Raw genomic sequence first — 13,031 nt, forward strand, 5'->3', positions numbered from 1 at the left:
TATCACTAATTTTTCCAGCACTATTTGTTGAAAAGATCCTTCCTCCACTGCATCCTTTTTGATAATAAATTGTCCATATAAGTGTTGGTTTAGTTCTGAACATTCTATTGTGTTCCTTTATTCTATTTTGCTGTTTTTACACCAATACCATGCATTCTATTGTAGCTTTACCAAAAAAAGTCTGAAAATCAGATAGTGTAAGTCTTCCAACTTTGTTTTTCTTGTTTAAAGTTGTTTTGGATATTTGGGATCCTTTGCATTTTTATATGAATTTTAGAATCAGTTTTTAAATTCCTTACATCCTGTTATGCCAAAATTCTACCCATCTCTTTGGCCATCTCCAAAACCACATTTTCTGAAGAAGTCTCTCTAGATCCCAGGTGAAAGAAATTTCTCTTTCTCCTGTGCTTCATTCACATTTCACAATGTTTGATTGCATTTATTCATGTTTGGCTGTATGTACTTGTCTGATCTTTCCTGCCATATAGTAAATCTCTCAAGATTAGGAATCTTGACTTGGTTCCCTCTGTCTGCTGAGAAAACTAGTTCTGTGCTTTGCAGGAGTGAGCCCTGCAGTAAGAGGTATATGCAGCAGACATCTAGCTCATTGCTTGCATATTGTCAAGGAATCCTGCAGATTTAGAATTGTTTATTGACTGTTGTCTCCAAGATGGCTCAGTCTTTTTTCTTTCTATTGCTACTGCTGCACTTTCAAAAAAAATTGGCTAATTATTTTCCAAATATCAAAACATGCTGTAATTGAGTTGTGATGCAAATTATGTGCTGCTGTGTTTTAACAACCTGCTTAGTGTTCACATGCACCTTCAGTCACAGATCTTTTGGGAGAATATCATATCCTTAGAGATAGCAATGCTGTCTTTGACTGCCTGAGCAGCAGTATCTGAACTGCTGTATTTCCAGTGACCCTTCTAGCCCTCCTCCAGCCCTCCATGGGGGGACCTGCAGTTCTGCCCTCGAAAAGCCTGTTGTTTCTCAGGAAGAATTCCCTATGAAACATAATCATATCCTTCTTGTGGAGACATTCAGTCCAGAGACCTGACAGCAGGGGAAAATGTTTAGTCTGCTTTTGGTAGAGCCTAAACTCTTCCATACCTATTAGAAGCAAATCCAATGAGGAAATTGTGTTGGCATCTAACAAATCAGCATAAATGTCTGATGAGGAAGATCAGCTTCCCCATCCCACTCAGGCGTCATGTTGATGTGACGCTCACCGTGGCTAACCTTTTCTCCTGTGAGCAACATAAGGTTCAAGACGTTGTGAATGGCTTTTTGTTTTTCTTCCTTAGTCTTTCCACATTCACTGTGTCTGGTGAGATTATATGAATCCTGCTTATTTTCAGCCCAGCACTAATCTTTTTTAAAGGATCATGTGTTAAAAGGCCAGTGGACAATTTGTTAGAAGATAGAAATCCTCTTTGTTTTTGGTCCTAGAGTTGACTCTTGGTTAGTGGTGAATGAAAATTCCCCTTAAAAATTTAAATACAGTGATATAAAGTTTTAAAAATAATTAAATATTAGTCAATTTCATTAAACACTATAGCAGTTATTTACCTTTAAGCCTGTTTCTAGGGCAATTTTCCAATGATTCCCTCTCTTCATTGATTCCCTCTTTATCAGAGTCCTTGAGAGGCCCCTGTCATCACTGTCAGTGTCATCATCATCATCATGGAACTGATTCCTCTGGAAGATTCTAGGAAAATAAAGAGATGGATGGGCTTACGTGTAGGTCAGTGTGTGCATATACAATAAGAACAGTTATCAGACATTAGATGCAAGATATCCATTTCATTTAGAGAAGAATGTGGTCATGAAATCCTGATGTGGTGAATGAAGGAAGCCGTGGGAACAGGATAGTCAATGGAAAGGAAGAGAAAGTGAGTGAAGCTGGGCCGCCTGTGACATGTTACTGTACATGGCAAAAGGGATGACAGATATTTTAGGACAAAAATCTTAGAGGATTTCTGTCTTCTAAATTGTCCATTAGCCCTTTAAGCCCATGATACATTATTAAAGATTAGTGCCAGGCCACAAATAAACAGGATTCATATAATCTCACCAGACGTACTGAATGTAGAAAGACTAAGGAAGAAAAACAAAAAGCCATTCATAAGTGTCTTGAATTTAAATTGCTCATGAGAGGAAATGTTACACAAGGTGAGTGTCACAGCCACATACATAATGTCTGAGTGGGGTGGGAAAAGGGGACCCTGAGATGAGACAATAGGATGAGTAGCCTGGATTGTCAAGGTGGGCCCAATGTAATCACAGGGGTCCTTAAAAATGGAGGACATTTCCCAGCTGAGTTTAGGGTCAAAAGGAGGTGTAGCCATGGAGCGATGTTCAGAAAGGCTGCTGGCCATGAAGATGGAGAAGTCATGGGACACAAGCTAAGGAAGATGGGTGACCTCTGGAAACTGGGGGAAAAAAACAAAAAACAAAAAACAAGGAAACATTCTCTTCTAGACCCTCCAGAAGGAAGGAACACTGCTGGTACCTTGAATTTAGCCCAATGAGAACTGTGTTGGATCTCTGATCTCCACAGCCATAAGCTGATAAATCTGTGCTGGTTTAAGCTATTACATTTATGGAAATTTGTTACAGTGGCAATAGAAAAGTAACATAAGGAGTGGTTGTGTAAGGGATTAAACGTCTAGGCTGGGGTGTGGAGAGGATTTTGACATTTACACCTAAAAAACAACCAGGTGCAGTGGAAGGTGTTTTAAGGAAGAACTACCTTATAGGGCTGTTAAGCAGATTGTTTGGAGTGAGGAGAGCATTGGAGTAGAGGAATCGATTAAATCTCTACCAGAAAAATAAGGAATAAAATGTCACAGGGCTTCAGTGTTACTGGATGTAAGAATGGAAATGGGCAGAAAGATATAAGCATTACTTTGAAATTAGCTATAAGTTTGATGATTGCATGTTGGGGAGAGTTAGCCAATATGTGGACTGAATGTTTTCATCCCCTCAAAATCCATATGTTGAAACCCCATCTCCCGGGGTGATGGTACTGGGAGGCGGGGCCTTTGGAAGGTGATTAGTAGGATAAAATGAGGTCATGAGAGTAGAGCCCTCATGAATGGGATTAGTGCCCTTATAAGAGGCCTCAGAGAGCTTGCTTCTCTCTGCTCTCTGGCCCATGAAGATAGTGGGAAAACAGTCATCTTCAAGCCATGAAGGCTATCCTCTCTCAGATGCCTTTCCCTTGAAAGTCTCAGCCTCCAAAACTTGAGGAATATGCTGATTGTTTAAGCCACCCAACCCATGGTAATTTGTTACAGCATCCCAGACTGACGAAGACAGTAGAGAATGCCTCTGAGTTTGGAACTGATTGCTGAATCCTGGAGAATTCCCTGGAGAATGCTGAAACCCAGGGAAGTGGGCGGCACATACGTTAACTCATTTAATCCTGCCAACGCAGCAGGAGATAGAGTCTACATATTCCTCACTATTTAAAATGCAAGGAAAAAGAGTCACAAATAAGCAGCAGCAGCAGGAGCAGCAGCAGCAGCAGCAGCAGCAGCAGCAGCAGCAGCAGCAGCAGCATAATTTTGTCCAAGATTCACACAGAACCCCCTGGAGGCAGAGTGAGAATTTATACTCAGGCAGGCTGGCCCCAGAGCTCCTGCTCATAACTACTAAATCAGATCACCTTGCTTATGTGGGTCAATTTTTTTCAACTGTGATATGAGAGTATTGTGTCCAGTAACTTATAGTTTCAAAATACCTCACTATAAGGGTATCTTTAGTCACGGGCGTTACAAATCACAGAAAGCTAGACATAGAAAAATAACTCGTTAGGGCAAGAAAACCACTAATGTTTTTAAACATTATACATGCTGAGCCTTTTCAATAAAATGTTTATTTATAATTCTGTCTGGCTACAGAATAACTTCATAATCCTGCATGTGGCTGGTGGCTCCCATGTTGGACAGGACGGGCCTAGAGAATTTAAATGACTTGCCCAGCCTTGCCCAGGAAGCTCGTGGTGGGATCAGAGCTATAGTCTGGGGCTTTTCATTCCTATACAACAAGTGCCTCATGGAGGATTAGAAGCTTCTTTGGTGCCCAGCTCTCTATCCGTACTTATGACATCTTGTCAGGCATCACAGCCTGCTCCTGAACATCAGCCCGTACCCACTTCTGCCCTTTTCTGGCCAGGTAATACCTCTTAGCAACTTCCATTGCCTTCTTGGCATCAGTTCTTATCTGGAAGGGTAGTGGCTAGAGACTGGAAATGTGTCCACATGAGCAGAGGGACAGGTTTTTCTTAAACAGCTGGAGTGGTCAAGAGAAGAAAATGTCAGGAAGACGAGTGGAAGCAGGTCATTTAATATACCAAATGGGTGCTTTCAATGTATCTTTGTGTTATTGAGTCTAAACTTGTTCTGCTCGTGCATTACAGGCCAATAAATCAGGAGACCAGGTTTTGGGGCAAGAAATAGAGATTTTAATTCAGAAAGCCAGCTGAGAAGATGGCAGACTAATGTCTTGGAGAACCATCTTCCCAAGTCAGAATTCAGGCTCTTTTTATATTAAAAAGGGGAAGCGGGAATGCCTTGTTGTTGCAAACTTGGTGTAGGAATTCTTTGTTGTTAGAATCCTTTATACTGGCAGCTATCCGCCTGGGTCAGATCCCTGTAAACCTCCAACAAAGCAAATGTTATTTTCTATTCTGTAACTTGTTATCTTTATATAAATGGAAAAGTGTTAATATCCTTCAAAGTCAGAGCCTTGAGAATAGGGTCTCCTGTATATTTCATGCTCTAGGCATCATTGTTTTACAAAAGGTGTAGAACCAACAAGACTAAACCTAGGAAACAGGGCACAGGGTTAAGGTCAAAGGAACAGATCTAATATGGAGTCAGATTTGTTCTTTCCTATTTCAGTAGTTCCATGGAAAAGGCACTTTGGGCAGCTTTTTGTAGGGTCCTGGAGGCTTTCTCTCTCAGCCTCTGGGCGCCTCTATTGAAAACCCTTCATAGCTGTCTGGCCTGCTGGAAAACCACTCCGCCTTTTTTGCCCTGAAGATATGTTCTGTTTATAACTCATTTCTACTCCTTGGAAAGCAACTCAATGAAAACTCAATTGGTTTTCCACCAGCTCTTGGCAGGGGTGAGGGATAGCATGTTATTATATAATGAAAAATATAAATAATAAAAATGTTATAAAACAGCACTGGGCATGTAGGAGAGAGTCAATAACTCCTTCCTGGCTTAAAGCAAAAGTGATGGCTCAGTTTTCCCATGGCTGCTGTATTTGCTGAGCTAGTTACTCCTTTGCTCAATTACACTTTTTTTTAACTGAAAAAGAAATACATGCATATGGTTAAAAAATTCAAACAGCACAAAAATACGCAAATGAAAGAAGTTTTCCCTCATCCTCTGTTCTCTCAGCCCTCCCTGGAGATGCCACTGTTTATAATCCTTTGTGTGCTTTTCCAAATATGCTATGCATATTCCCACCTATGTATGTAAGTTCCTTTAAAGCTTTACTTATTTTTAACTTAAAGGGATTTAAATCCTCAAGTGGCTTTTGCCCCGATAATAGAAAAGAACAAATCTGACTCCATATTACATCTGTTCCTTTGACTTTAACCCTGTGCCCTGTTTCCTAGGCTTAGTCTTGCTGGTTCTGTATCTTTTGCAAAACAGTGTTGCCTAGAGCCTGAAATACACAGGAGAGCCTATTCTGAAGTCTCTGGCCTTTAAGGATATTAACACTTTTCCATTTATATAAAGATAACAAGTTGCGGAATAGAAAATAACATTTGTTTTGTTGGAGATTTACAGGGATCTGACCCAGGTGGACAGCTGCAAGAACAAAGGATTCTAACAAGAATTCCTACACCAAGAAGCTTGCAACAACCAAGCAAGTAGGAAAGGAGCCTGAATTCTGACTTGGGGAGATGGTTCTCCAGGGCATTAGTTTGCCATGTAGGTCTACAGAAACTTGCTATTCCAAGCCCCAACACCTGGTCTCCGGATTTATTGGCTTGCCCTGCATTAAGGAGAATGAGTTTGAACACGGTAACACTCCTATCTACCTAGCAAGCTGGGCGCTGGAACTGAGGACAGCTCTCCCACACCCAGGGGCCTACTGTGACCCCTTTATGGGCCCCCGAGGGTGGGGAGTGGTTTACCCTGGAGGGATGGGGACTATGCACCAACACTCAGGCAGTCTGCTCCGTCTGGGGCTCTGAACTTGTACCTCCCACTCTCCGCCAGCCCAAAACCTGGGAAAGTGCAGCTAAGGCAGAGATCATGCCTGCCTGTTTCCCAGCCTGTAAAAGGGGAAATTATACTGTTCCCAAGGAAGTTCTGAGCGACAACACCTGAGGGTGCTTTGTTCCCAGAGCTACAGGAAACCCAGCTCCGCGTGGGGGCAATGGTTGTGGTCCCCGTAGGGGTTCTGCAGGGGCCTCGGCTGAGGGGCTGGACAAGGGAGGTAAAATCTGAGCTGCAGGCCTTGAAGGGTTAGAGAGGGGTGCAGAGGCAGGACTGCCGCCTCCTTCGGAGTGCCCCCAGAGGTAAAGCTTTTTCTCTCCATCTCTGCTACTCCCCCACCCCCTCCAGATCCCTCCCTTCTCCTCCTTCTGTCCATCTCTCTCCCTGCACTTTTCCCCTCCTCCCCTCCCCCTCCCATTTTCTCCCTCCCTAGAACCCAGAGCGGCTCGCTGGCCCTCCTGCGCATGTGCAGGTCAGTGCCAGCTGGACCGCGAGTTCAAAGCTCCAACTCCGAGCTGGGGATCGGCCCCATAGTCTGCTAGGCTCTGTCGCCCGGTAGGCCTTTGGCTCCTGCCCCGAGCCGGGGCCTCCAGCTGCGGAAATGCAAGGTGCAGTGTTCCGAGGAAGGGGGTCCGCGTGTCACAGCCCGCAAGGGTGTGAGCCAGAGCCTGTCCAGCTGAGGGGCTAAAGCCAGCCCCCCTCTACCTGGGCCACCTGCCCCGGTGCACCGGCCACACCTGTCCAGGGCCAGGTTGGCACCTGCCGGGGGCCCGGCCACCCCCGTCCCCGCCGCGCCCTCACCTGCCGCCTCTCGCCCCAGCCGGGCTCCCCTCAGTCCACGGCCGGCGTCCCCTTCCCCTCTCCCGCCCGCGAGTCCTCCCCTCCCGGGTTTCCTCTCCTCGCCCAGCAACCCGTCCCCGCCCCTGGGCGGGCTGTGTCCTGGGCCGGCGGGGTCTGCGGACCGGGCGGGGGTGGGGGCTGAGGCTGGGACTGGCCTCTAAGCAGGGCTGCAGCCCGCGCCCCCCGCCGCTTTCCCTGCCCCGCGACCCCGGGGCTGCCCTCCTTTCCCTTTCCCGCTCCCCAAGGTCCAGCTCAGCGGCGTGGGTGCTGTTTCCCCAGGCTGAGACCCTCCAGCTGTAAAGCCCAGCTTCTCCTGGTGGAGTCGGGAAAAGGGAGAGCCAGTGCTGAGAGTGCTTCTGTCTCCTCCTTCAGTGTTTCTGCCCCAGGTAAGTAGCTTTTTCTGGTGTTAGGATGGGGATGTTTGTTGATGTCACATGTTTTTATAGTGTGAGGGATTACAGTGTTGAAAGCAGGGCTTGGTTCAGTTAAAAATGAGCTGAAGGCATGACGCTGCGACATCCTCCATCCTCCCCCTCCCAGGGTGAAACATGTAACCATCGATTTTAAAAAGACAGTTATAGTCCCTAACTAGTCCAGCCCAGCTAGTGTTTGTTAACAGGAGCAGCACCACCAGAGGTATTTTGGAGATCCTGGAATATTGCAGTCTTAACGATCTCCTGGCAAATCTTTGTTTTGTTTTGTTTTGTTTTTGTTTGTTTTTCTTAAATTGTGGGGCAGACTAGTAGTATAGAGGGAAAAATAGTTGTCAAGAAATACTTTTTCATAGAACAGCTTTATTGTGATATTGTTCACACACCATTAAGGCCATCCATTTAAATGGTACAATTCAGCAGCTTTTAGTATATTCACAATGGTGCAACAATTATTATTCCAGAACGTTGTCATCACTTCAGTAAGAACAGTGGAAATGAATGACTTATCCTCCCCTCCTGAGTGGTGGTTCTAAAGAAATTTCTTGGCTGTTCCTGACCATAAGTTAACTTGTTACACTCCATGAAAAATCTGGTAGGAATTCTAATCAGAATTGCATTGAGTCTGTATATTAAAAGAGGAAGAATTAATGTCTTTAGGCATAAACTTCTTCTACCCATGAATGTATCTGGGACCCTATCTTTTCATCTATCCAGAGTCTGGCCCATGGGAAGTCCTAATTGTTGGGTCTGTGAATGATGAGATTCTATACATCGTTAGTTGCAACTGTAGCCTTTCACAAAAGAGAAAAATAATCTCAGTGAAGCCAAGTGACTCCCTGATGGTCAGAAAGAGTGACAGCCAGTGCTGGAGTGATCCAGTAGACTTGGTGCTTGTAACCAGAGTTCACCACCTACAGCTAAGGGGATTACAGCGTCCTTTTATTTTTTTCATGGTGTTGCTTTTATTTTTACTAATTTTTTTAAAATTATTTTTTATTGAAGTGTAGTCAATTTACAGTGTTATTTTCAGGTGTACAGCAGTGATTCAGTTATACGTATGCATATGTACACACATATTTTTCAGATTGTTTTCAGTACAACTGTACTGTCTTTAGTACAACAATAAGAAATTGAATATATGTCCCTGTGCTGCACAGAAGCTCCTTGTCATTTATTTTATATTTATAAATGTGTATCTGTTAATCCCAAATGCCTAATCTGTCCCTCCACCCTTTCCTGCCTGCTAACCACAGTTTGTTTTCTATGTCCATGAGTCTATTTCTAGCAGCACCGTTTTTGCTAGTAATATATGCTGGTTGGCTGCTTTCAGTTTCAGTAATTCCATCTTATCTGTGGGCGTTTTTCTTCTGGTGGGCCTGTATGTGGTTTGCACATGTGTTAATAGGGATCTGTATTTGGGAGAACTCTGGGCCTTGTCTAGTGACTGGCACGGAGGGCCTGCTGAGCTCATGCTTGAACTGGGAAAAAACATAGAGAAGTTTGGAATTTCCACTGTGGTTCAGTTTCTATAACCTGTTTAGCCCACCTTAATGTTGGCCACACCCATACTGGACAATTTGGTGGAACTTCATGGTGTGGCGGTGTAGAGACAGGGCCTTGTATGCTTCTTCTCTTTCCTTTTTCTAACATTCATTCTCCTAGGCCTTCCAGATCCTTCCCCAGCAGTGCCCAGGGCTGGCTTGGTGCTGAGCTGAGGAAATATTTGTTAATAAATACCTTTCCTCATCTCTTTTGGGCCTTCATTTCCTTCTCTGCACCATGAGGGCTTAGATTAGATAAGTGCTTTTCAGTTTCTTTTAAAGCCATGTCTCCTTTTGAGAAACAGAAAACCCAAATCTCTCCTCCCATCCCAACCCTTCAGATTTTGATACGTCCTCCAAGAAGTGACATAGCTATTTGTGGAAAGTTGATGTGATTGTGATTCTAGGTGGCACAGAAAAGACTCTTCAGAGATTTATTGCAGGGAGATGGCAGGAGAGGGGCAGTATGTCACACTTTCTAGTGTGAGCACTGGAACAGAGTCTCGGGTTTAAATACAGTGTCTGACGTGTCCTCTCTCTAATCTTGCACAATGTGATAAACCTCTTTCCCTCAGTTTCTTCATGTGTCAAATTAGGGTGATGATATTTTAGGGTTTTTGTGAAATATTATACACATAAGCCATTTGTGTCTCAGCAGAAACAAGACCTGTTAGGGAGTCAGGGATTTATTAAAAAAAAAAAAAATCTTGTCCATAGCACTCTGTGTGTATTTTGAAGTTCCTGGAAGGGCGGGTTGTGTCTAAGGTCCATCATGGGACAGGTGGCCCCTGGGTCTGCATACCCCAGATTGCCCCTCCTCCTCAGGCCTCTTTATCTCAGTCCAGGATTAAGCTCCCCATTAGAATTACACAGAGGTCTTGTGGAAATGACTTTTCATTTTATTGTTTCACCAAGGAGGGCTGCTGTCATGATCTCTGTGGTCAGATTTTCGGTGACCTGAATGCTATGCAATTGGAGGTTCCTACTTAAGAAAAAGAAAACAAAGTTACAAATACAAAATTAGACCCAGGGCCATGGCAGGGGCTCTTGGAAGTGGGCACCATTAGCTTTGTTAGCTTCAGGTGCAGTGGCCTCTGGCCACGAGTACCCATCCATGTGCTGTGAAGTTGGAGGGACCAGTGGGTTCACTGGGAATTTTACTGAGTGTATCTCATGGGCTGGGCATTGTCCTATTTTTACTGTGTGTTCCTTATTTGAGACAGTGAGCTCATTTAATCTCAATAGCCTCTTTAAAAATAATTAGACTTTTTATTTTGAGATGTAATGTAGATCACCATGCAGTTGTAACTGATAATATGGAAAGAGACTCTGCCCAATTTTCCTTAATGGTTTCAACTTGCAAAGTTGGGGTACAATTCATGATTGACTCACTAACATTTTGAGGTTTGTGTAATTACCCTTATTTCTATTCATGATTAAACTGGGGTTTCGAGAATCACATAGGCCTGCCCAGGTCACCCACACGGTTAGTGTAGCAGTCCAGGAGTGGAACATGGGCTTGAGATTTCCAGGCAGTACCATTATGGTGGTCTGTGGCAGGGGGAAGCATTCACTTGCTTGTTTATTCATTCATTCAATAAACATTTATTGAGTAACTTCTGCAGGTCAGATGCTTTCATAGGGCTATCTAATTCTTCAGCAGTACTGAGAATCAGGTAATGTTTTCTTTTTTTAACCTGAGAAAATTAGCTTGAGGTTATAAAACCCCCCAAAGGAAATATAGCTTATAAAGGAGGGACTTGTACAGACCCCCCTTTTTATGTGGGTGGTACCCTAGGCATTTTACATTTGCAAACTTCCATAATCCAGATATATTCTTGTAAGGCAAGGATTTTTTTTTTAATTGGAGTATAGTCAAGTTTACAATTTTGTGTCAATTGCAAGGTGGTTTTTTGAATATTGAATTAAAAATTATTTTTTGAGGGGGGTAATTAGATTTATTTATTTGTTTCATTTTTTTAAATGGAGGTACTGGGGATTGAAACAAGGACCTCATGCATGCTAAGCATGTGCTCTACCACTGAACTGTACCCTCCTCCCCAAGGCAAGTTTTCTTATCCATTATTCTGCAGCTTAGGAGTTCAAGTAAATTAAGTTGAAATCCAGGTCTTTTGATCCCACTGTGGTTCTTTTCATTATATTGTTGGGGAAGCAGTTCCTTTATTAATTCCTTTATTCAGCATTTTTTGAGCACTGACTTTGCATCAGGGCCTGGCTAGGTGTTGGAAACAGAAAACAAGAAATGGTCCTTTTCTTCAGGGGCTGGAAGCCTAGATCAAGAGCTGGGTAATGTGATCTGAGCTATGGTAGCCATGTGCAGACTCTGAGGACAAACTGTACCCTTGGCTTTGCTTGGGCTTCCCCTGCCTTCTGACTGGTACACACCAGGTCACCTCATCCCAGAGGGGCCCGCAGCCCACAGCACATTGTCTACCTTGGTCTCCTCTACCCTCTCGGCAGGGCCTGAAACAGGATCATCCCTGACTATATGCAGTGTGCTGAGAACCACCAGACTCTCCCAGTGGTGGTCCAACCTGTGGGAATCATCTCAGAGAGAATTTCTTTTTCATCTATAAGGGAATATCCTTGGTGAGCCAGATCAGCCCGTGCGGCTCCCAGTGGGCACTCTGTATCCACTACAGGCACCACTATGCACCCGAGAATGGGTGGAGCGGACTTCCAGACCCACCGCAAGGTCGTGGGCCTTGTCACCATTACCGACTACCTCTTGGCCAAGATATTCTAGAAGCTCCATGTGCAGAGGAGCTGTATGGCACCACGCTCTATGACTCTCAGCTCTTTGTCTTTATGCTGCATGGGGAGGTGGCTGAGCAGCCGCACACTGACGTGGCCTTCAATCTACGAGGACTGAAGGGTGGTGGAGAAGAGGATTGAGGACTTCACTGAGTCACTCTTCATCATCGCTCAAGTCCAAGTGGCTGGACGGGGCCCCTGACAAGTCTGGGGACAAGATCTCCCTCCTCTGCATCCTGTTTGAGAAGGAGGACTTCGTGGGACTGGACACAGACAGCAGGTAAGTCTACCTGGAGGCCCATCCGCCCTGGCTGTGTGCTAGGTTCTTCCCTACATCCAGAAAGGGATCAGCAAGGAGGAAGGCTGCCTTGCAGCCAAGGAGGGAGGTGCAGCCCGCCGGTTTTCAGACTTTTAAAAATGAATCTGCCTTTGGTTCAGAGAGATCCTTTTAGGGTTAGTGTGGACACTTCCCCTTTTCAGCCAGGACCCCTGGTGGGACCCCTGGAGTTGCTGTCCAATAAGTAGCCACAGCCACTGACGCTAGGAGCCCTGGGGAGGAGGCTGGTCTGAGCTGAGATGTGTTGTAGATCAAATGCAAATCAGACGCTGAGACTTGTTTACAAAAAAGAATGTAAGCTATCTTGTTACTTTCTTTTTTTTAACATTTATTATTGATTTATAATCATTTTACAATGTTGTGTCAAATTCCAGTGTTCAGCACAATTTTTCAGTTATTCATGGACATATACACACTCATTGTCATATTTTTTTCTCTGTGAGTTATCATAACATTTTGTGTATATTTCCCTGTGCTATACAGTGTAGTCTATTCTACAATTATGAAATCCCAGTCTATCCCTTCCCACCCTCCACCCCCCTGGTAACCACAAGTCTGTATTCTCTGTCTGTGAGTCTAATTCTGTCCTTTATTTACGCTTTGTTTTTGTTTGTTTGTTTGTTTTTTTTTTTGTTTTTTAGATTCCACATATGAGTGATCTCATATGGTATTTTCTTTCTCTTTCTGGCTACTTCACTTTCTTGTTACTTTCTATATTGATTACATGTCAAAATGATAGTATTTTACATACAGTAGATTAAGATCTGTTCTTAGAATCAGTGTCTAGTTTTGTTGTTGTTGTTGTTGTTGTTGTTGTTGTTGTTGTTGTTGTTGTTTTATCTTTTTAAATGTGGAA

At 44.0% G+C, this 13,031-nt stretch overlaps 1 protein-coding gene across 1 annotated transcript in view; it reads left to right on the forward strand.

Moving 5' to 3' along the window:
- The window catches only part of LOC116658040, a 59,400-nt gene that overhangs the window by 11,674 nt on the left and 34,695 nt on the right, over nt 1-13,031 (forward strand). Inside the window, exons 3-4 of the mRNA XM_032462344.1 lie at nt 7,368-7,474; nt 11,959-12,118. Coding sequence (XP_032318235.1) covers nt 7,368-7,474; nt 11,959-12,118 — 267 coding nt within the window. The remainder of the gene's footprint in view (nt 1-7,367; nt 7,475-11,958; nt 12,119-13,031) is intronic.

The sequence above is a fragment of the Camelus ferus genome, chromosome 19 (assembly GCF_009834535.1).
Source record: "Camelus ferus isolate YT-003-E chromosome 19, BCGSAC_Cfer_1.0, whole genome shotgun sequence".
NCBI lineage: Eukaryota > Metazoa > Chordata > Mammalia > Artiodactyla > Camelidae > Camelus > Camelus ferus.